This window comes from Chiloscyllium plagiosum, unplaced genomic scaffold (assembly GCF_037043375.1).
Source record: "Chiloscyllium plagiosum isolate Xiang-an unplaced genomic scaffold, Cpla_swu_hap1 HiC_scaffold_50, whole genome shotgun sequence".
Lineage (NCBI taxonomy): Eukaryota > Metazoa > Chordata > Chondrichthyes > Orectolobiformes > Hemiscylliidae > Chiloscyllium > Chiloscyllium plagiosum.
This window is the reverse complement of record NW_028270188.1, coordinates 55,177,847-55,202,650: the sequence shown is the minus strand read 5'-3', so window position 1 is coordinate 55,202,650 and position 24,804 is coordinate 55,177,847. Positions and strand designations below refer to the sequence as shown.

Genomic DNA, 24,804 nt, shown 5'->3' with positions numbered 1-24,804 from the left:
CGCTCCCTCAGCACTGACCCTCCCACAGCGCCCGCTCCCTCAGCGCTGACCCTCCCACAGCGCCCGCTACCTCAGCACTGACCCTCCCACAGCGCCTGCTCCCTCAGCACTGACCCTCTCACAGCGCCCGCTCCCTCAGCACTAAGCCTCCGACAGCACCTGCTCCCTCAGCACTGACCCTCCGACAGCGCCCACTCCCTCAGCACTGACTCTCCAACAGTGCCCGCTCCCTCAGCACTGACCCTCTGACAGCGTCCACTCCGTCAGCACTGACCCTCCCACAGTGCCCGCTCCCTCCGCACTGACCCTCTGACAGTGCCCGCTCCCTCAGCACTGACCCTCTGACAGTGCCCGCTCCCTCCGCACTGACCCTCTGACAGTGCCCGCTCCCTCAGCACTGACCCTCTGACAGTGCCCGCTCCCTCCGCACTGACCCTCTGATAGTGCCCGCTCCCTCAGCACTGACCCTCTGACAGTGCCCGCTCCCTCCGCACTGACCCTCTGACAGTGCCCGCTCCCTCAGCACTGACCCTCTGACAGTGCCTGCTCCCTCAGCACTGACCTTCAGTGAGTGTCATCCAGGATGATTTGCTGAGGCTTGAACTGCCAATATTCTATACAGATTCCAGAGAAAGAGGGAGATGGACGTTCTAGAGTGAAGATGCAGTGAGTTATTTCCTGGGAGCCCCATTGTGCGGGGAATAGCAGGGTGTATGTGCTTGGAATGATCCTTTGAAATAATGGGTCCTCACTCTGCCAATACCTAAGAGCTTGCACTGCCTCCATGTGGCCAAGTCTGGTTACAGCAGGGTCACAGATGCCAATTTGCCTTCATTGAGTGAGGAGCAGGTTGGAGTGAGGGCTGTCCGGTCTCCTCCTGCTTTACAGCCTGAGGCTGAGATGCTGAGGGAGGGAGTCACAGGACTGGGCAAACGGTGATGCCCACAATGGGGCAGATGCAAAGACACACGCGTGCGCGCGCACACACACACACAAACACACACACACAGAACCACACATTGTCTCTCACGCACACAGACTCAGATGAGCAGATGCACTGGCTCACACACAGTCAGGTTAACACGCACACTCACACACACACTCACACACAGTCAGGCTAATGCACGCACGCACACACACACACGCGCACAGAGTCAGGCTAACACACACACACAGTCCGGCTAACACACACACAAACACACACACACACAGTCCGGCTAACACACACACAGTCAGGCTAACACACACACACACAGAGTCAGGCTAACACACACACAGTCCGGCTAACACACACACACACACACACAGTCCGGCTAACACACACACACAGAGTCAGGCTAACACACACACGCACACACACACACACAGTCAGGCTAACACACACACAGAGTCAGGCTAACACACACACACACAGTCAGGCTAACACCCACAGTCAGGCTAACACACACACACACACACGGACAAGCTCACACACACACAGGCTAACACACACACACACAGTCAGGCTAACACACACGTGGACAGACTAACACACACATGGACAGGCTCACCCACACGGACAGGCTAACAAACACACACGGACAGGCTCACATACACACACACAGTCAGGCTAACACACACACATGGACAGGCTCACATACACACACACAGTCAGGCTAACACACACACATGGACAGGCTCACACACACACAGACAGGCTAACACACACGCACACACACGGGGCAAACACACTAATGGACACACACACACACACAAACGGGGCAAACACACTAATGGACACACACACACACAGGGCAAACACACTAATGTACACACACACACACGCACACACACACACGGGGCAAGCACACTAATGGACGCAAACACACACACACGGGGCAAACACACTAATGTACACACACACACGCACACGCACATGGGGCAAACACACTAATGGATGCAAACACACACTTTAATGGACACACACGCGCACACACACACACGGGGCAAACACACTAATGAACACACACACACACACTTTAATGGACACACACACACACAGACTGATATGAATTGCCTTCACTGAAATTCCTTTCCTCTCTGCTGCAGCTCAGATCGAAATCATTCCGTGTAAAATCTGCGGAGACAAATCTTCCGGGATCCATTATGGAGTCATAACTTGTGAAGGGTGCAAGGTAACGCTGCCTATGAGCTGTACGTTCACTACCTCCAACACTCTGGATGGAACTAAACCTCTCTCTGTCCGTGTCCAGGTGGGAGTGTGATTTGGGGGGGAGTGGAGAGAGTTGATTGATTCGTTTCACCACACGGTGTAGAGTCTTTGTTCTAGCCCCTTATTCTTTCAAGGGACCAGGGACACCACTGACAGGGCCCAGTATCTGTTGCCCCATTCCTAATTACCCCTTGAACTGGGTGCCCTGCTCAGAACCAATTTCAGAGGGCATTCAAGGGTCCGCCCCATGACTGTGGGGGTCTGGAGTTACGTGTAGACCCAGACAGGGTAAGGACAGCAGATTTCCCTCTCCCCGAAATTAACCTCCCCTCCATGGTTTTTTTAAAAAATCACAATCTCATAGTCGCTGAATTTAAACTCCACCTCGGGCCTTGTTAGGATTCGAACCCGTGTTTCCCCACTGGTGGTGTGGGGGGGGGAGGAAGGGAGTAGGTCTTACGAGCCCATTAGGCTACTGACTCCCCACAGTGGACCAAGTACACACACTGGTCGTCACCGTGTGAGGGATAGAGTGGTTGCAGGAGGGCAGAGGATTGTGGGTAGTGCAGCTGCCATTGTTGAGAGATTGTCGCATGGTCCAGGGCAGGTCAGAGGCGGCTGAAACCTCTCCTGACCAGTGAGAAAAAATACATCTCTGGCCCACCCAACGTGATTCTTATTTCTCTCTCTCTCTCTCTCTCTCATTTTCTTTTTGTTTTAACCTCAGGGTTTCTTCAGGAGAAGCCAACAGAACAGCATCACCTACACCTGCTCCCGCCAGCGGAACTGCCCCATTGACCGTACCAGCCGTAACCGATGCCAGCATTGCCGGTTGCACAAGTGCCTTGAGCTGGGCATGTCCCGGGATGGTGAGCGCAGTGTGGGGGCGTGGGGGGGGAGGAATCGGTTAGAGGGTGGTAGTTCATGTTGCGGGACTGGTTGGACTGACGAATCTGCTTCCCTGCTGTATGTCTCTGCCAAGATAAGGCGAGCACAGCCAGTCCAGGACCAGTTCCATTCCTATAGAAGGAAGGGAGTCCTGGGATGGCAGAACGAGAGACCAGATCAGTTGGGATTATATTCACCGGGGAGTTCAAAGGAAAGTGTTTTATGAGATTTCACCCCCTCCCCCAAATCAGGACCAGACAAGAGGGTAAGGATGTTCCCAATGAACCAGGAGGGGTAGAGAACTAGGGGGTCACAGCCCAAAGGGGATGAAGTAGGTCTGAGATGAGGAGAAACAGGATACAATCCCTACAGTGTGGAATCAGGCCTTTCAGCCCAACAAGTCCATACTAACCCTCCTTTTTCGACCCAATATTTGCCCCTGACTCATCCAGCTAACCGACAGTACATGCAATTTAGCACGGCCAATTCACCTTCACCTGCCCATCTTCAGATTGTGGGAGGAAACCGGAACACCCAGAGGACACCCACGCAGACACAGGGTGGGAATGTGCACACTATACACACACACACACACTGTCACTCCCTACACCCCTGCTGCTCCAAATGTCTTCACCCAGAGGACACCCACGCAGACACGGGGTGGGAATGTGCACACTACACACACACACACACACACACACTCACTCCCTACACCCCTGCTGCTCCAAATGTCTTCACCCAGAGGGTAAGGGAGCCTGTGGGATTTTCCCTCCAGAAAGCAGTTGGGATCGGAACATGGGATGTTTCCAACAAGGAGTTGGATAGAGATCCTGAGGGCAAAGGGATCAAAACAGGAACAGAGTCAGCTCCGATCCCACTGAATGGTCGTGCATTCGAATGGCCTACTCCAATTTTCGATGTTTCAAATCGGGAGGGAAGGGAGCGGGTGACAAATCCGAGGTGAAACTGAGGCCCAGCCTGAGTGCTGGGACTCTGCACAAGTTCCGAATTGTGCTAACCTTCCTGGTCTTACCTTTGTGTTAAGCGGTCAAATTCGGACGTATGTCAAAGAAACAGAGGGACAGCCTACACGCTGAGGTCCAGAAGCACCAGATGCAGCAGCAAGGCGCAGGCAAGCCCCAGGCTGAGGTTCAGGCCTACGCTCTGGCTTCAGAGGCCCAGGGCCTACCAAAGCCCGGCCAGGAGGCCTATCCCTCTGGGCACAGCCTCGGGACAGGCAGGCAGGCCGCTGGAGGGCAAGGCTACAGCTCCTCGGAAGCAGGCTTACCCCCGGGTCAGCCGGGCTTACCAGCCAATGACGTGAAGCACCGGCCATTCGTACAGCACCCAGGCGGAGGGGAGTTTGTCATGTGGCCAGGTTTCGCCCGACTCCACGGTCCTCTGCCCACTACCAGGGAGCTGGGTGAGTGTGTCTTATATCACTCCCATCACTTAATCCGCCCCTGCCCACTCCCCTCTCCCGCTCCCCTCTCCCCCTCCCTCTCCCCTCTCCTCTCTCCCTCTCCCCTCTCCCCCTCCCTCTCCCCTCTCCTCCTCCCCTCTCCCTCCCTCTCCCCTCTCTGTCTCCCCTCTCCCCCTCCCTCTCCCCTCTCCTCCTCCCCTCTCCCTCCCTCTCCCTCCACTGTCAGCATCCAGAGGTTTGCCTTTGAGAGAGAACCCAACCATCACCCCCTTGATATCCAATGGCCTTACCCTCCCTATCTCTGTCACCCCCCCTCCAGCCCCTACACCCCCTCCCTATCTCTGTCACCCCCCTCCAGCCCCTACATCCCCTCCCTATCTCTGTCACCCGCCTCCAGCCCCCTACACCCCCTCCCTATCTCTGTCACCCGCCTCCAGCCCCTACACCCCTCTCTATCTCTGTCACCCCCTACACCCCCTCCCTATCTCTGTCAGCCCCTCCAGCCCATACACCCCCTCCCTATCACTGTCACCCCCTCCAGCCCCCTACACCCCCTCCCTATCACTGTCACCCCCTTCCAGCCCCTACACCCCCTCCCTATCTCTGTCACCTACTCCAGCCCCCTACACCCCCTCCCTATCTCTGTTACCCCCCTCCAGCCCCTATACCCCCTCCCTATCTCTGTCACCCCCTCCAGCCTCTACACCCCTTCCCTATCTCTGTCACCTCCTCCAGCCCCCTACACTCCCTCCCTATCTCTGTTACCCCCCTCCAGCCCCCTACATCCTCTCCCTATCTCTGTCACCCCCTCCAACTCCTATACCCCCTCCCTATCTCTGTCACCTCCTCCAGCCCCCTACACCCCCTCCCTATCTCTGTCACCTACTCCAGCCCCCTACACCCCCTCCCTATCTCTGTTACCCCCCTCCAGCCCATACACCCCCTCCCTATCTCTGTCACCTCCCTTCAACCTCTAAGATTGGTTTTCTGTGTCTGACTGTGCATATGTGTGAGAGAGAGGGAGAATGAGTGTGTTTGTGAGGGATGAGAGTTTGCGAAAGTGAAAGGGGGAATGAGAGAGAGGGAAACCGCGTGTTAGAGAGAGTGAGAGAAAGAAGTTGTATGTGAGTGTGTGTGTGAGTGAGTGTGAAAGAGAGAGAGAGTATAAGATTGTTTGTGTATGTGGGAGTGCGTGAGTGAGTGAGTGGGTGTGACTGAGTTTGGGACAGTGTGAGTGAGTGTGGGAGAGAAAGAATGACTGAGTGTGGGACAGTCAGACAGAGTGAGTGTGGGAGAGTGTGAGTGAATGAATGTCTGTGGGAGAGTGAGTGAGTGTGGGAGAGTGAGTATGGGAGAGAGTGAGTGGGTGAGAGTGAGTGTGGGAGAGACTGAGTGAGTGTGGGAGAGAGTGAGTGAGTGTGGGAGAGAGAGTGAGTGCGTGTGAAAGAAAGAATGAGTGAGTGTGAAAGAGAGAGAGTGAGTGAGTGTGGGAGAGAGAGAGAGTGAGTGTGGGAGAGGGAGTGAGTGTGGGAGAGGGAGTGAGTGTGGGAGAGGGAGTGAGTGTGGGAGAGAGAGAGAGTGAGTGTGGGAGAGAGAGTGAGTGAGTGTGGGAGAGAGAAAGTGAGTGTGTGTGGGAGAGAGAGAGTGAATGTGGGAGAGAGAGAGAGTGAGTGAGTGTGGGAGAGAGAGTGAGTGAGTGTGGGAGAGAGAGAGAGTGAGTATGGGAGAGGGAGTGAGTGTGGGAGAGGGAGTGAGTGAGTGTGGGAGAGAGAGTGAGTGAGTGTGGGAGAGAGAAAGTGAGTGTGTGTGGGAGAGAGAGAGCGAGTGAGTGTGAGAGTGAGTGTGTGTGGGAGAGGGAGAGTGAGTGAGTGTGGGAGAGAGAGAGTGAGTGAGTGTGGGAGAGAGAGTGAGTGAGTGTGGGAGAGAGAGAGAGTGAGTGTGAGAGAGTGAATGAGGGTGGGAGAGAGTGAGTGAGTGTGAGAGAGAAAGTGAGTGAGTGTGAGAGAGAGAAAGTGAGTGAGTGTGGGAGAGAGAGTGAGTGAGTGTGGGAGAGAGAGAGTGAGCGTGTGTGGGAGAGAGAGAGTGAGTGAGTGTGGGAGAGAAAGTGAGTGAGTTTGGGAGAGAGTGAGTGAGTGTGATAGAGAGAAAGTGAGTGAGGGAGAGAGAGTGAGTGAGTGTGGGAGTGAGTGAGAGAGTGTGGGAGTGAGTGAGAGAGTGTGTGTATGAGAGACGGTGTGTGTGCGGGAGAGGGATTCAGTTCTTGGCTTGCGGAAGGGGGGGGATGCACGGGAGATGTTGGGGGTGAAGGGTCAGTGGGGGGATCGGATTCCTAGCGGGGAGAGGTCAGGCGTGACCGCGAGTCACCGCGGGAGCTGCTGAGTGATTTAACCTGGTTTTTTGGTGGATCCCTCTCTCACCCCCGTGACAGACCACATTATCCAGAATGTCGTGAAATCTCACCGTGAGACGTGCCAGTTTGTGCCAGAGCAACTCCACACTCTCCGCTGGAAGTTATTCTCTCAGAGTGAAGTCGACAGCTACCAGAGGAAGGTGAGGTTCAGGTCGTCAGTGGCACATTCGGCCCATCGGAGCTAGCAACGCTCTGGGGAGACTTTGGGGGGTGGGAAATCACAGGTTTCAAATCCCATCGCAGCCCCTTGGTGGAACTTCAGTTCGATGAATCAAATCTGGAAGCTGGTCTCGGGGGGCGTCTATTGTGGTGAAACCCACCCCCCCAATGAGGGGTCAGGAAAAAAAATCTGCCAGCCTGGGCTTACACATGACTCCAAACCCTCACACAGGGATTGTCTGGGGTGGGGGGTTCTGAAACTAGAGTGTGCTGCTGGGTTTAAAGGAGCAAGTGGTGGGGGCTGGTACAATGACGATGTGTAAAAAATCATCTGAATGGGGACATAAATTGGGAGGGTTTGGAGGGATATGGGCCAAGTGCTGGCAAGTGGGACGGGATTAATTCTAGGATATCTGGTCAGCACAGACGGGTTGGGCTGAAGGGTCTATTTCCGATGACTCGAAACGGACTTCCAGAATAGCTGGTCGCTGGGTTCGAGAGTGAGGAACCCGTCCCGTTCTGCAGGTATGCAGGTGTGTGTCAGTCCGCCTGAACCCGTCTCTCTCCCTCTCTCTCTCTCTCTTTCACACACACGCACAATCCTTGGACACACCTTCCCCACAGCGAGAGGAAAATTGAGTCCCAGATTAGGTCAGGCGCGATGGCTGAGGATGGTCGCACCTTGCTCCGTGCACCCAAATCAATTCCAACCGGACAGAGGGAAATACTTTCATCAAAAGGCATCGATGTGAATGGGCCATGATTGAATGGCAGGCTAGGCCCAAGAGGCTGAATGGCCTCTCCCACCTCCTCGAACGCTCCCAGATTCTCTAATCCCCAGCATCTGGAATATTTCTGATCTCCCTCCCCCCCCCCATTGAGCTCACTCTCGTCCGACCCAGGCATTCCTGCTCAGATCACGACCCCCCCGTACAATTGCGGAACGACTTACCCTCCGCGTTTTCTTCCCCCCCCCCCCCCCGCTCCGGCGTTTCCCATCGCAGTCGGCCGAGGAGATGTGGCAGAGGTGCGCCCGAAATATCACCGAGGCCATCCAGTACGTGGTGGAGTTTGCCAAGCGCATTGCCGGCTTCCTGGAGCTGTGCCAGAACGACCAGATCGTGCTTCTCAAAGCAGGTAACGGGCCCAGCACGGAGCGCGGCAGGATCTCTCCAGGGCGGGAAGCAGGCCATTCAGCTGGTTGGGTCAATTTCCCCATGGCCAATCCACCCTAACCTGCACATCCCTGGGCACTATGGGACAATTTAGCATGGCCAATCCACCCTAACCTGCACATCCCTGGGCACTATGGGACAATTTAGTATGGCCAATCCACCCTGACCTGCACATCCCTGGGCACTATGGGACAATTTAGCATGGCCAATCCACCCTAACCTGCACATCCCTGGGCCCTACGGGACAATTTAGCATGGCCAATCCACATTAACCTGCACATCCCTGGGCACTACGGGACAATTTAGCATGGCCAATCCCCCCTAACCTGCACATCCCTGGGCACTATGGGACAATTTAGCATGGCCAACCCACCCTAACCTGCACATCCCTGGACACTATGGGACAATTTAGCATGGCCAATCCACCCTTACCTGCACATCCCTGGGCACTATGGGACAATTTAGCATGGCCAATCCACCCTAACCTGCACATCCCTGGGCACTATGGGACAATTTAGCATGGCCAATCAACCCTAACCTGCACATCCCTGGGCACTATGGGACAATTTAGCATGGCCAATCCACCCTAACCTGCACATCCCTGGGCACTATGGGACAATTTAGCATGGCCAGTCCACCCTAACCTGCACATCACTGGGCACTATGGGACAATTTAGCATGGCCAATCCACCCTAACCTGCACATCCCTGGGCACTATGGGACAATTTAGCATGGCCAATCCACCCTAACCTGCACATCCCTGGGCACTATGGGACAATTTAGCATGGCCAATCCACTCTAACCTGCACATCCCTGGGCACTATGGGACAATTTAGCATGGCCAATCCACCCTTACCTGCACATCCCTGGGCACTATGGGACAATTTAGCATGGCCAACCCACCCTAACCTGCACATCCCTGGACACTATGGGACAATTTAGCACGGCCAATCCACCCTAACCTGCACATCCCTGGACACTATGGGACAATTTAGCATGGCCAATCCACCCTTACCTGCACATCCCTGGGCACTATGGGACAATTTAGCATGGCCAATCCACCCTAACCTGCACATCCCTGGGCACTATGGGACAATTTAGCATGGCCAGTCCACCCTAACCTGCACATCACTGGGCACTATGGGACAATTTAGCATGGCCAATCCACCCTAACCTGCACATCCCTGGGCACTATGGGACAATTTAGCATGGCCAATCCACCCTAACCTGCACATCCCTGGGCACTATGGGACAATTTAGCACGGCCAACCCACCCTAACCTGCACATCCCTGGACACTATGGGACAATTTAGCATGGCCAATCCACCCTTACCTGCACATCCCTGGGCACTATGGGACAATGTAGCATGGCCAATCCACCCTAACCTGCACATCCCTGGGCACTACGGGACAATTTAGCATGGCCAACCCACCCTAACCTGCACATCCCTGGGCACTACGGGACAATTTAGCATGGCCAATCCACCCTAACCTGCACATCCCTGGGCACTATGAGACAATTTAGCATGGCCAATCCACCCTAACCTGCACATCTTTAGACTGTGGGAGGAAACCAGAGCGCCCGGAGGAAACCCACACAGACACGGGGGGAGAATGTGCAATCTCCACACAGACACAGTCACCCGCGGCTGGGATCGAACCCAGGTCTGTGGCGCTGTGAGGCAGCGTTGCTAACCACTGAGCTGCCGCACCACCCCAGTGCTTTCAGACGATGGTCAACTATGTCCTCCCAGAGAGGAGGAGATGCCGGTGGGAGGTGGGATAAGCCAAGCTGGTTGGGTGGGTGGAAGCGTGGAGGCGGTATTGACCGAATCGGATCGACCTTTCAGAGAGCTAGCACAGGGCCTGAAGGGCCGACCAGCCTCCTCCTGAGGTCTTAGGTGCTGTGGAAATTCGGCTGGTGATATCTCGGTGGCCGTAATTCGGTGGCGGGGCTCTGGGGAGGAACGGGGAAGGTGGCAGCCATTTCCATCCCCATGGGGAGGGGCAGCCTGCCTGAGACAGTAACTCCTTCCTCTCCTTCTCTGTCCGTGCCCAGGCTCCCTTGAGGTGGTTCTCCTGCGGATGTGCCAGGCCTTTAATCCCAGCAACAACACGGTCTTCTTTGAAGGAAAGTATGCAGGGACCGAGCTCTTCCTCGCTCTCGGTAAGGGCTGCTTCCAGTGACCGCTAAAATGTTCCACAGGGACTAATAACTCTCTCCTCTCTCTCTCTACCTCCTCATCTCTCTTTCACTCACTCTGTTTCTCGCTCTCTTTCCCCATTGCTCTCCCTCCCTCCCTATCTTGCTAACTCTCTGACTCTCTCACTTCTCCCCCGAGCTCTGGATCTAATCTCACCTTCCCTCCCTTTCTCTCCCTCCCTTACCTGACCTTGGCATCACTATCTCTCTCTCTCTCTCTCTCTCTATTTCCCTAGTTCAGTGTCTCACTCTCTTCCCCCCCCCCCCCCCTTCCCTATTTTGGTGTCACTCTCTCTCCATCTCTCTCCGTCTCCTTTTCCCTATCTCGATGTGTGTCTCTCTCTCTCACCCTCTCTCCCCCTTTCCCTATCTCGGTCTCTAGCTCTCTCTCTCTCCCACACTCCTACTTTCCCTATCCCCGGGTCCCCTCCGCCCTGTCCCCGGCCTTTCCCTATCTCGATGTCACTCTCTGTTTCTCTGGCTTTCCCCATCTTGGTGTCTCTCTTTCTCTCTCTCTGTCTCCTTCCCCCTCCCTTTCCCCGTCTCGGTGTCTCTCTCTCTCTCTTTCTTTCTCTCTCTCTCTCCTTCCCCTCCCTTTCCCTGTCTTGGCTTCTCTCTCTCTCTCTCTTCTTCTCTCTCTCTCTCTCTCTCTCCTTCCCCCTCCCTTTCCCTGTCTGGGTCTCTCTCTCTCTCTCTTTTATTTCACTCTCTACTTCCCCCTCCCTTTCCCTGTCTCGGTGTCTCTCTCTCTCTCTTTCTTTCTTTCTCTCTCCTTCCCCTCCCTTTCCCTGTCTTGGCTTCTCTCTCTCTCTTTTTCTCTCTCTTTTCTTTCACTCTCTCTCTCTCTCTCTCTCTCCCCCCCCCCCCCCCCCCCTCCCTTTCCCTATCTCGGTGTCTCTCTCTCTCTCTCCACCCCCCTGCCTTTCCCTATCTCGGTGTCTCTCTCCACCCCCCTGCCTTTCCCTATCTCGGTGTCTCTCTCTCTCCACCCCCCTGCCTTTCCCTATCTCGGTGTCTCTCTCTCTCCACCCCCCTGCCTTTCCCTATCTCGGTGTCTCTCTCTCTCTCTCCCCCTGCCTTTCCCTATCTCGGTGTCTCTCTCTCTCCACCCCCCTGCCTTTCCCTATCTCGGTGTCTCTCTCCACCCCCCTGCCTTTCCCTATCTCGGTGTCTCTCTCTCTCTCTCCCCCTGCCTTTCCCTATCTCGGTGTCTCTCTCTCTCCCTCTCCACCCCCCTGCCTTTCCCTATCTCGGTGTCTCTCTCTCTCTCTCCCCCTGCCTTTCCCTATCTCGGTGTCTCTCTCTCTCCACCCCCCTGCCTTTCCCTATCTCGGTGTCTCTCTCTCTCTCTCCCCCTGCCTTTCCCTATCTCGGTGTGTGTCTCTCTCTCCCCCTGCCTTTCCCCATCTCGGTGTCTCTCTCTCCACCCCCCTCCCTTTCCCTATCTCGGTGTGTGTCTCTCTCCACCCCCGTCCCTTTCCCCATCTCGGTGTCTCTCTCTCCACCCACCTCCCTTTCCCTATCTCGGTGTCTCTCTCTCCCCCCCTGCCTTTCCCTATCTCGGTGTCTCTCTCTCCACCCATCTCCCTTTCCCTATCTCGGTGTCTCTCTCTCCACCCATCTCCCTTTCCCTATCTCGGTGTCTCTCTCTCCACCCCCCTGCCTTTCCCCATCTCGGTGTCTCTCTCTCCACCCCCCTCCCTTTCCCTATCTCGGTGTCTCTCTCTCCCCCCCTGCCTTTCCCTATCTCGGTGTCTCTCTCTCTCCCACTGCCTTTCCCTATCTCTGTCTCTGTCTGTCTCTCTCTCTTCCCCACACCCCAGCCTGTTTCTCTCATTCTGTTTCTACTTCCTCATCAAGCTCTCTCTGTCAGTCTGAACTTCCCTGTCACACTTCCCTAGAAATCTCCGTCACCTTTCACGGTATCTCTTCTCCCTTTCTCTCGTGCGGCTTTGCTCTGTCTCTCTTTGCCCCTTTCTCTTCCCCATCCTCCTGTCCCTGTCTGTCTCTCTCCCTGCTGTGTATTTATCTGTCAGTATCTTTTGCTGACTGTTCCTGTAAATTTCTCCTTCCCTTGCTGTCACTCTCTGACTCCCTCACATTGTGTGCGTCTCTCACTCTATCTCTGCTGCTCTTTCTTGATGTTACCCTGCCTCGCTCTCTCTCTCTCTCTCTTCCGCTGAAACTAAATTAAACTTAATCTCCCCTAAAGACAGAAGGCAGCTCTGAATGCTTTTATTGTCAATGTTGTTGTGTTCAGGCTGTGAAGATTTGACCAACTCGATATTTGAGTTCTCACGAGGAATGTGCTCCCTGCGTCTCTCGGAGCAGGAGCTGGCTTTGTTCACTGCTACGGTTCTCATATCCTCAGGTAAGAGAGAGTGAGGGGCAGAGAGAGAGAGAGAGGGGGAGTGTGAGAGCGAGGGAGAGAGAGTGTGTGAGAGAGAGGGAGCGTGTGTGAGAGGGAGTGAGAGTGTGTGAGAGAAAGTGTGCGTGTGTGAGAGAGAGAGAGGAAGAGAGAGTGTGTATGAGAGAGAGAGTGTGAGAGAGGGAGTAAGAGTGTGTAAGAGAGAGAGTATGTGAGAGAGGGAGAATGTATGTGTGAAAGGGAGTGTGTGAGAGAAGGAGAAGGTGGTGTGTGAGAGAGAGGGTGTGTGTGTGTGAGAGGGAGTGTGTAAGAGAGAGGGAGAGTGTGTATGTGAGAGAGGGAGAGAATGTGTGAGAGAGAGGGTGAGTGTGTGTGTGTGAGAGAGTGTGTGAGAGAGAGGGTGAGTGTGTGTGTGTGAGGGAGTGTGTAAGAGAGAGGGAGAGTGTGTCTGAGAGTGTGAGTGTGAGAGGGAGAGTGTGCATGAGAGTGTGTGTGTGTGAGAGAGAGGGAGAGTGTGTGTGAGAGACAGTGTGTGTGAGAGGGAGAGGGAGTGAGAGAGAGAGACAGAGTGTGTGTGTGTGTGTGTGAGAGACAGAGAGTGTGTGTGTGAGAGAGAGAGAGAGAGAGAGAGAGGGAGAGTGTGTTTGAATTGAATTGAATTGAATTTATTGTCACGTGGACCAAGACACAGTGAAACACTTTGTCTTGTGAGCAACACAGACAGATCCCAGAGTTAAGTCGCATAATAAGTAAATAATAGGTAAACAGCGGCAAAAACAAAAATACAGGTACGGGCGAATGTGAAGAGTTTGTGAGTCCATTCAGTATTCTAACAACAGGAGGGTAGAAGCTGTTTCGAAACCGGCTGGTGCGTGTGTTCAGGCTTCTGTACCTTCTCCCTGATGGTAGAGGTTGTAGAGAAACATTGCCAGGGTGGGGTGGATCTTTGGGAATGCTGGCGGCCTTTCCTTGACAGTGGGGCCTGGGAGATGGATTCTATAGATGGGAGGTTGGCCTTTGTGACTGTCCGGGCCGAGTTCCCCACTCTCTGTAACCGTCTCCGATCCTGAATGGTACAGTTCCCATACCAGGTAGCGAGACATCCAGACAGATCGCTCTCGATGACGCACCTATAAAACTTGGTGAGGGTATTCGCCGTCATGCCAAATTTCCTCAGCTGCCTGAGGGAAGAAGAGACGTTGTGGGGCCTTTGTAACCAGTGCGTCCACATGAAGAGTCCAAGAAAGCTCGTTGTGGATGACCACTCCCAAGAGCTTGACATTCTCCACTCATTCCACATCTGTGCTGTTAATGGGTAGGGGGGGGGCATGAGAAATATCCCACCGAAAGTCAGTAATGAGTTCCTTGGTTTTGACGGCATTTCTTCCACCCCCCGTCTGTAATCTGTTTCATCGCCATCTGAGATTCGGCCAACTATGGTGGTGTCATCAGCGAACTTGTAAATGGCATTAGTCTGGTATTTGGCGACGCAGTCAGGGGTATACAGCGAGTACAGTCGGGGGCTGAGCACAGACCCCTGGGGGGGCTCCAGTGTTGAGTGTTAGTGAGGATGAAATATTGTCCCCGATCTTTACTGATTGTGGGTCAGGAAATCGAGGATCCAGTTGCAGAGAGTGGGGCTTAGTCCGAGATCACTAGGTTTAGTAATCAGTCTCGAGGGGATAATAGTGTTGGAGGCTGAACTGTAGTCGATGAGTCGGATTCTTACATAGCTGCTCTTGGTGTCGAGAGAGGAGTGAAGGGCAAGTGATATGGCATCTGACGTGGATCTGTTGGTCCGATAGGCCAATTGGATTGGGTCAAGAGTAGTGGGGAGGCTGGAGTTGATTAAGGCCGTGACCAGCCTTTCAGAGCACTCCATGAGCACCGAAGTGTGGGCCACTGGGCGGTAGTCATTGAGACAGGCTGCATGAGCCGCCTTAGGCACAGGGATGATGTTGGCCCTCTGGAAACAGGCCGGGACAGGGGCCTGCTGCAGGGAGAGGTTGAAGGTGTCCGAGAAGACCTCTGCCAGTTGGTCTGCACATGCTCTGAGTGCACAGCCTGGTACTCCGTCTGGTCCCCTCGCTTTCCTTGGATTCACACGAAGGAAAACTGACTTGACCTCTGATGCAGCGACTGTTGGGATAGGTTCGTCAGGACTTGTCGGAGTAGGTGTTACCTCTCCGCCGAAATTCTGCTCAAAGTGAGCATAGAAGACGTTGAAACGATCTGGGAGGGATATATCATCGTCTGCTATCGTGTGTGAGAGAGGGAGAGTGTGTGTGTGTGAGAGGGAGCGTGTGTGTGTGTGTGTGTGTGTGTGTGTGAGGGAGGGAGAGTGTGTGTGTGTGTGTGTGAGAGGGAGGGAGAGTGTGTGTGTTTGTGTGTGAGAGGGAGGGAGAGTGTGTGTGTGTGTCTGTGTGAGGGAGGGAGAGTGTGTGTGTGTGTGTCTGTGTGAGGGAGGGAGAGTGTGTGTGTTTGTGTGTGAGAGGGAGGGAGAGTGTGTGTTTGTGTGAGAGGGAGGGAGAGTGTGTGTTTGTGTGAGAGGGAGGGAGAGTGTGTGTGTGTGTGAGGGAGGGAGAGTGTGTGTGTGTGTGAGAGGGAGGGAGAGTGTGTGTGTTTGTGTGTGAGAGGGAGGGAGTGTGTGTGTGTGTGTGTGTCTGTGTGAGGGAGGGAGAGTGTGTGTTTGTGTGTGAGAGGGAGGGAGAGTGTGTGTGTGTGTGTGTGCGTGAGAGGGAGGGAGAGTGTGTGTGAGAGAGGGAGTGAACGTAGAAGCCATTGAAATGGTCTGGGAGGGATATATCATCATATGTTATCGTGTGTGAGAGAGGGAGAGTGTGTGTTTGTGTGTTTGTGTGTGAGAGGGAGGGAGAGTGTGTGTTTGTGTGAGAGGGAGGGAGAGTGTGTGTTTGTGTGAGAGGGAGGTAGAGTGTGTGTGTGTTTGTGTGTGAGAGGGAGGGAGAGTGTGTGTGTTTGTGTGAGAGGGAGGGAGAGTGTGTGTGTGTTTGTGTGTGAGAGGGAGGGAGAGTGTGTGTGTGTTTGTGTGAGAGAGGGAGGGAAAGAGTGAACGTGGAAGGCATTGAAATGGTCTGGGAGGGATATATCATCGTATGTTATCGTGTGTGAGAGAGGGAGAGTGTGTGTGTGAGAGAGAGAGAGGGAGAGTGTGAGAGAGAGAGGGAGAGTGTGTGTGAGATGGAGAGTCTTTGAGAGAGAGGGAGAGAGTATGTGTGTGTGGGAGAGAGGGAGAGTGTGTGAGGGAGAGGGAGAGTGTGTGTGTGAGAGAGAGCATGTGTGTGTGTGAGAATGTGTAAGAGAGAGTGTGTGCGTGTAAGGGAGAGTGTGAGAGAGAGGGAGAGTATGTGTGTGTATGAGAGAGGGAGGGAGAGACTATGTGTGCAGGGATAGACTGTGTCAGGGATAGACTGTGTGCGCGCGCGAGTGAGGGAGAGACTGTGTGCGCGCAATTGAGGGAGAGACTGTGTGCGCGCGAGTGAGGGCGAGACTGTGTGGGCGTGCGAGTGAGGGAGAGACTGTGTGTACGCGCAACTGAGGGAGAGACTGTGTGCACGCGAGTGAGGACGAGACTGTGTGCGCGTGCGAGTGAGGGAGAGACTGTGTGTGCGCGCAATTGAGGGAGAGACTGTGTGCGCGCGAGTGAGGGCGAGACTGTGTGCGCGTGCGAGTGAGGGAGAGACTGTGTGCGCGTGCGAGTGAGGGAGAGACTGTGTGTACGCGCAATTGAGGGAGAGACTGTGTGCACGCGAGTGAGGGGGAGACTGTGTGCACGCGAGTGAGGGGGAGACTGTGTGTGCGCGCGAGTGAGGGAGAGACTGTGTGCACGCGCTTGAGAGAGGGAGTGTGTATGCGAATGTGAGAGAGAGAGAGAGAGAGACTGTATGTGTGTGCATGCCAAAGAGGGAGCGACGGTGTGCACTTGATGATGGAGTGGGGTCTTGCTGCTGTTTCTCTTCCCATGGCCCAGTCTCACCGAGCTCTGTGTTTCTCGCCCAGACCGCATGTGGCTCCAGGAGAGGTACAAAGTGGAGAGGATGCAGGCTGACCTCCAGCTGGCCCTGAAGAGCGTCCTGCAGAGGAACCGCCATGACCCCATCCTGGCCAAGGTAGGCCCGGTCGTCCCCGGCAACGGGGCCTAGCGCGCCGCGCGGTGCCTGATCAGTCCCCCACAGTCACCCACAGGCCCGAGCTGCATCACACACACTCCCCACCCCAACCCCAACCCCCACCCATTCTGCTTCCCCCACCCTCACCAAATCTAACCTTCAGGCAACCCACTCTCCACAGCAACCCCCCACGTCCCCCGACAAACCCCCCCTCCCCCGACAAACCCTTTACCCCACAATCCCATTGCCCCGCCTGCACTCTCGACCCTACCTTTCCACCAATCAGGCCCCTAAACCCACCAACTCTTTAACTGCTCGGCCGTGGTGGGCATCGCCAAAACCCCCTTCCTCCATCGCCACGCCTCAGCCCAACCAACTCCACATGCCCCCCTACCCATCCTACCCAACCATCACATACACTACTCCCCCACTAAACCCCCACAACCACAACACACCCCACCTCGCAATACACAAATCCCACACCCTCCCCACACGCCCTACACCCCCCCGACCACTGACCCAAAACACACAAGCCCCAACAAAGACCACACCCTCCCCACAAACCCCACACACCCTGACACCCCCACAAACATCACCCTCCCCACCCCCCACACATACCCGGCTCTCTCCCCACACATTCCACTTCAACACACTCTGCACACTCCCCGCAAACCCCACCCCCGCACACTCCCCGCAAACCCCACCCCCACACACTCCCACAATCCCTACTCCCACACTCCCACACACCCCACACCCACACACCCCACACACACACACACCCCACACACCCCACACACTCCCCACACATCCCACCCCCACACACTCCCCACACATCCCACCCCCACACACTCCCCACACTCCCACACACCCTGCACACTCCCCACAAACCCCACTCTCTCACACTCCCCACAATCCCCACTCCCACACTCGCACACACCCCACACACCCCCACACACCCCACCCCCACACACTCCCCACATTCCCACACACCCCACACACTCCCACACACCCCACCCCCACACACCCCCACACACCCCACACACTCCCACACTCCCACACACCCTGCACACTCCCCACAATCCCCACTCACACACTCCCACACACCCCACACACTCCCACACACCCCACCCCCACAGTCCCCACACTCCCCACACACCCCACCCCCACACACTCCCCACACTCCCACACACCCCAGACACTCCCACACACCCCACCCCCACACACCCCACACCCCACACACCCCCACACACCCCACCCCCACACACTCCCCACATTCCCACACACCCCAGACACTCCCACACACCCCAGACACTCCCACACACCCCACCCCCACACACCCCACACCCCACACACCCCCACACACTCCCCACATTCCCACACACCCCACACACTCCCACACACCCCACCCCCACACACCCCCACACACCCCACACACTCCCACACTCCCACACACCCTGCACACTCCCCACAATCCCCACTCACACACTCCCACACACCCCACACACTCCCACACACCCCACCCCCACAGTCCCCACACTCCCCACACACTCCACCCCCACACACTCCCCACACTCCCACACACCCCAGACACTCCCACACACCCCACCCCCACACACCCCACACACTTCCCACACACCCCTCCCCACACACCCTACCCCCACACACTCCCCACACACCCCACCCCCACACACTCCCCACACACACCACCCCCACACAGCCCCACACACCCCACACACACCCTGCACACTCCCCAAAACCCCCACTCCCACATCCCCCCACACTCCCCACAACCCCAACACCCACACACACCCACACATTCCCCACGCTCCCCCCACACACACCCTGCACACTCCCCACAACCCCTTCCACTCACCCCCACACTCCCCACAACCCCCACTCCCGCACACTCCCTACACACCCAGCACATTCCCCACAAACCCCACTCCCACACACCCACACCCCCTGCACACCCCCCACACACCCAGCACACTCCACACAACCCACACTCCCACACACCCACATACTCCCATCAATCCCCACTCCCGCACACTCCCCACAACCCCAACTCCACCCCCCACACACCCAGCACACTCGCCACAACCCCTACTCCCGCACACCCACACACTCCCCACAACCCCCATTTCCGCACACTCCCCACACACCCCCCACAACCCCCACACCCACACACTCCCCACAACCCCCACTCACACACACTCCTCACAACCCCCACTCCCACACCCCCCAAACACCCAGCACACTCCCCACAACCCCCACTCCCACACACCCACACTCCCCACAACCCCCACTCCCAGCACACTCCCCACAACCCCCACTCCCACACACCCACACACTCCCCACAACCCCCACACCCAGATACACCCCACACACACCCTGCACACTCCCCAAAACCCCCACTCCCACATCCCCCCACACTCCCCACAACCCCCACTCCCGCACACTCCCTACACACCCAGCACATTCCCCACAACCCCTACTCCCACACACCCACACACTCCCCACAACCCTCACACCCACATTCACCCCACACACACCCTGCACACTCCCCAAAACCCCCACTCCCACATCCCCCCACACTCCCCACAACCCCCACTCCCGCACACTCCCACACACCCACACACTCCCCACAATCCCCACTCCCACACTCCACCCACACCCCACTCCCACACTCCCCCCACACACCCAGTTCACTCCCCACACCCCCAAAACACAAATGCTGCACACTCTCCACAACCCCCACACCCACACACCCAGCAAAGTCCCTACAACCCTCATTCCCCCCAATCCCCCACACAAACCTAGCACACTGCCCACATACCCCATTCCCCTCTACACACCCCGCACACTCCCCCATAGACCCCACCCAGTGCCCCGACCCATCAACCCCAGACCCACACCCACGCCCACACCACACAAACCCCATTACACCACCATGCTTCCAACCCTCCCCCCCAATCCCCTCCACACCCACACCCGCAAACCCTAGGAGTTCCTCATTGATTCCCTCAGCTGACGTCCCACAGGATGAGAATCGGCCTGTCCCGGGATCTTGCTGTGCCACCACCCCCCACACATATATCATTAGTGGTTAGGGCCCAGCAGATGGGAAAGGCACTAGTGAAATGCCTCCCTAGTCCCCTCCTTCCTGCACTCTCTGGGGATCCGATGACGCCTTCCAAGGACGAACAGCCAGTCAAGGTAGAGCGTCCCATTTTGGAATATTCTTTCGCAGAATCCCCGACAGTATGGGAGCAACCCATCAAGTGCACATCCACCCCTCTAAAGAGGGTCCCACCCTGTCCCTGTAACCCTGCATTTCCCACGGCCAATCCACCCCAACCTGCACATCCCTGGGCACTATGGGACAATTTAGCATGGCCAATCCACCCTAACCTGCACATCCCTGGGCACTACGGGACAATTTAGCATGGCCAATCCACCCTAACCTGCACATCCCTGGGCACTACGGGACAATTTAGCATGGCCAATCCACCCTAACCTGCACATCCCTGGGCACTACGGGACAATTTAGCATGGCCAATCCACCCTAACCTGCACATCCCTGGGCACTACGGGACAATTTAGCATGGCCAATCCACCCTAACCTGCACATCCCTGGGCACTACGGGACAATTTAGCATGGCCAATCCACCCTAACCTGCACATCCCTGGGCACTATGGGACAATTTAGCACGGCCAATCCGCCCTAACCTGCACATCCCTGAGCACTATGGGACAATTTAGCATGGCCATTCCACCCTAACCTGCACATCCCTGGGCACTATGGGACAATTTAGCATGGCCAATCCACCCCAACCTGCACATCCCTGGGCACTATGGGACAATTTAGCATGGCCAATCCACCCTAACCTGCACATCCCTGGGCACTATGGGACAATTTAGCATGGCCAATCCACCCTAACCTGCACATCCCTGGGCACTACGGGACAATTTAGCATGGCCAACCCACCCTAACCTGCACATCCCTGGGCACTATGGGACAATTTAGCATGGCCATTCCACCCTAACCTGCACATCCCTGGGCACTATGGGACAATTTAGCATGGCCATTCCACCCTAACCTGCACATCCCTGGGCACTATGGGACAATTTAGCATGGCCAACCCACCCTAACCTGTACATCCCTGGGCACTATGGGACAATTTAGCATGGCCATTCCACCCTAACCTGCACATCCCTGGGCACTATGGGACAATTTAGCATGGCCAATCCACCCCAACCTGCACATCCCTGGGCACTATGGGACAATTTAGCATGGCCATTCCACCCTAACCTGCACATCCCTGGGCACTATGGGACAATTTAGCATGGCCAACCCACCCTAACCTGCACATCCCTGGGCACTATGGGACAATTTAGCATGGCCATTCCACCCTAACCTGCACATCCCTGGGCACTATGGGACAATTTCCCATGGCCAATCCACCCCAACCTGCACATCCCTGGGCACTATGGGACAATTTAGCATGGCCAATCCACCCTAACCTGCATCCCTGGGCACTACGGGACAATTTAGCACGGCCAATCCACCCTAACCTGCACCTCCTTGGGCACTATGGGTAATTTAGCATGGCCAGTCCACCATGCAGGAGGTGGGGGAGATGTGGAAGGGTGAATGGAGATTGATGAGGACGCTGGTTGCAATACCGCAGCCTGCCACCTTGACGGCTGCTTCTATTCCTCTCTACAGCTGCCAGTGAAAGTGCTCTCCCTGCGAAGCCTGTGTGGGCGCCATGCCGAAAAGCTGAAGGACTTCCGCCTCGCCCACCCTGTGGTTGCCCACACGCTGTTTCCCCCTCTCTACAACGAACTCTTCATCATGGACTCCGAGCACAGCGCCCCCTTTGATCTGTGACCTCCTGGCGACACCTACGCCAGCTCTCTGGGCAGACTGGGTGCGGGGCGGGGGAGGGGAGGAGGGAGTGGGGATTGTTGTTGGGTTCAGTGGTAGTGGGCTACCGTATCCTCCTAAAGGGCCACTGTCTTCCTTTCTCCCTTGTGCCCACAGGCTGAGGTTAGCATGAGAGTGAGAGAATCATGGGATCTCAAGTTTGTGGAAGCAGGCATTTGGCCCATTGAGGGCACAGTGACCCTCCAAAGAGCATCCCAACCAGATCTATCCTCTCCTCCACCTTATAACCCTGACCAATCCACCCCAACCTGCACATCCCTGGAAACTATGGGACAATTTAGCACGGCCAATCCACCCTAACCTGCACATCCCTGGGCACTATGGGACAATTTAGCATGACCAATCCACCCTAACCTGCACATCCCTGGGCACTACGGGACAATTTAGCATGGCCAATCCACCCTAACCTGCACATCCCTGGGCACTATGGGACAATTTAGCATGGCCAATCCACCCTAACCTGCACATCCCTGGGCACTATGGGACAATTTAGCATGACCAATCCACCCTAACCTGCACATCCCTGGACACTATGGGACAATTTAGCACGGCCAATCCACCCTAACCTGCACATCCCTGGGCACTATGGGACAATTTAGCACGGCCAATCCACCCTAACCTGCACATCCCTGGGCACTATGGGACAATTTAGCACGGCCAATCCACCCTAACCTGCACATCCCTGGGCACTATGGGACAATTTAGCATGGCCAATCCACCCTAACCTGCACATCCCTGGGCACTATGGGACAATTTAGCATGGCCAATCCACCCTAACCCGCACATCCCTGGGCACTATGGGACAATTTAGCATGGCCAATTCACCCTAACCTGCACATCCCTGGACACTATGGGACAATTTAGCATGGCCAATCCACCCTAACCTGCACATCCCTGGGCACTATGGGACAATTTAGCATGGCCAATCCACCCTAACCCGCACATCCCTGGGCACTATGGGACAATTTAGCATGGCCAATTCACCCTAACCCGCACATCCCTGGACACTATGGGACAATTTAGCATGGCCAATCCACCCTAACCTGCACATCCCTGGGCACTATGGGACAATTTAGCATGGCCAATCCACCCTAACCTGCACATCCCTGGGCACTATGGGACAATTTAGCATGGCCAATTCACCCTAACCTGCACATCCCTGGGCACTATGGGACAATTTAGCATGGCCAATCCACCCTATCCTGCACATCCCTGGGCACTATGGGACAATTTAGCATGGCCAATCCACCCTAACCCGCACATCCCTGGGCACTATGGGACAATTTAGCATGGCCAATTCACCCTAACCCGCACATCCCTGGACACTACGGGACAATTTAGCATGGCCAATCCACCCTAACCTGCACATCCCTGGGCACTATGGGACAATTTAGCATGGTCAATCCACCCTCACCTTCACAACCCTGGACTGGAGTCCATCTTTGGGCTGCAGCAGGTTAGGGTGGGTTGGCCATGCTAAATTATCCTATAGTGCCCAGGGATGTGCAGGATAGGGTGGGTTGGCCATGGGAAATCGCCCCACGGTGTCCAGGGATGTGTCAGTTAGGTGCATGAGTCAGGGGTAAATATAGGATAGGGGGAAATCAGTCTGGGTGGGCTGCTCTTCAGAGGGTCGGTGTGGACTTGTTGGACTGAAGGGCCTGTTTCCACACTGCAGGGTTTTGATGACTTCCACTGGTTAGGATTTCTAGAACTAGGAGACAGAGTCTAAACATTCGGGACAAGCCACGAGGGATATTAGGGCAAATTCCCACACACAAAGGATGTCCCAGAACTCTCGTCCAATCACAGAGGTAGGCACGGTGTTGCTTGTTAATTTTAAATCTGAGAGAGGTAGGTTTTCCTTTAGCAAAAGTATTCAGGGGTACGTCTCAAAGTTTCAGACGGAGTCCAGCCATGGTCTCATTGAATAGTCTCGGGGGTGGGGGGGGGGGCTGAATGGGCTACCCTTGCTGCATTGACACCTTGTCGTTTGGGCCAACTCTCGACCAAACTCAATTCCTCCCTTGCCACCCTCCCTCACCAACCCCTCCCTCTCCCGACCCCCCCCCCCCCCGCCAACCCTGGGCAGAGCGACTGGATTTACAGCCAACATCGAATGGTGGCACGGAATCAGGAGCTTCAACCCATCCCCCACCTCTCTCTCTCTCTCTCTCTCTCTCCTTTTCTCTCTCTCTCTCTATCTCTATCTCTGTACCCACTTTCCCACTGAGCCCAGGGCATCACAGACCAAAGTGCCTTGCCCACTCTCTCTGCTGGGTGACCCTTCCCGGGAGGACTTAGGAAGAGTCAGGAACGTCTCTTAAGCCCGTCTGAACCAAGCCTCCCAGTTTGGATTGGCAGAGGAGGGAGTCCTTTCTTGGTAAAAAGACCAAGTCTGGTCCAAAAAAGGGGTGGGGGATGGGGCAAGACATGTTTGCCTTCACCTTTAAGCGTTGAAAACATCCTCACATTTAAGTTTCAGCGGCTATTTTGCCTCTCACTCACACACAGCAATAATCCGATTTAAAACAAATCACTTTAATATTTGCACAGGCTATTCTGTTTAGTAAGTTAATCTTTATACGAACGAAATATTAAAAGCAATAAGCATGCGGGAAAGACTTTCTTTAAAAGGTGTTTAATTTCTTTTTATAAACGTAACAGCGGTTAAATTTGCAGTGGGAAATATTTGGAGAATTGGACATTTTATATAAATGTTTGCCTTCTTGTTGTATGGTCAACTGCTGTAACTTTCTCTGTCGAATGAAGTTTCACGGTGGACATTTCACTCGCTGTCGTCTCCCGGAAACGCGCTGTCTCGTGCGCGGGTCTCGCCCAGCTATTCGACTCGGGCAGGCATTGCGCCAGTCACTCGCTCAGACCAG

General features: G+C 55.4%; 1 protein-coding gene across 1 annotated transcript in view; it reads left to right on the top strand.

Moving 5' to 3' along the window:
- LOC122546456 (nuclear receptor ROR-alpha A-like) overlaps window positions 1-22,304 on the top strand; it is a 38,584-nt gene extending 16,280 nt beyond the window's left edge. Inside the window, exons 2-10 of the mRNA XM_087985145.1 lie at window positions 2,089-2,174; window positions 2,940-3,081; window positions 4,146-4,523; window positions 6,952-7,073; window positions 8,097-8,229; window positions 10,327-10,434; window positions 12,731-12,841; window positions 16,856-16,965; window positions 21,695-22,304. Of these exons, the coding sequence (XP_087841271.1) occupies window positions 2,089-2,174; window positions 2,940-3,081; window positions 4,146-4,523; window positions 6,952-7,073; window positions 8,097-8,229; window positions 10,327-10,434; window positions 12,731-12,841; window positions 16,856-16,965; window positions 21,695-21,859 (1,355 nt within the window). The 3' untranslated portion in view covers window positions 21,860-22,304. The remainder of the gene's footprint in view (window positions 1-2,088; window positions 2,175-2,939; window positions 3,082-4,145; window positions 4,524-6,951; window positions 7,074-8,096; window positions 8,230-10,326; window positions 10,435-12,730; window positions 12,842-16,855; window positions 16,966-21,694) is intronic.
- Window positions 22,305-24,804: the final 2,500 nt, after the last annotated feature.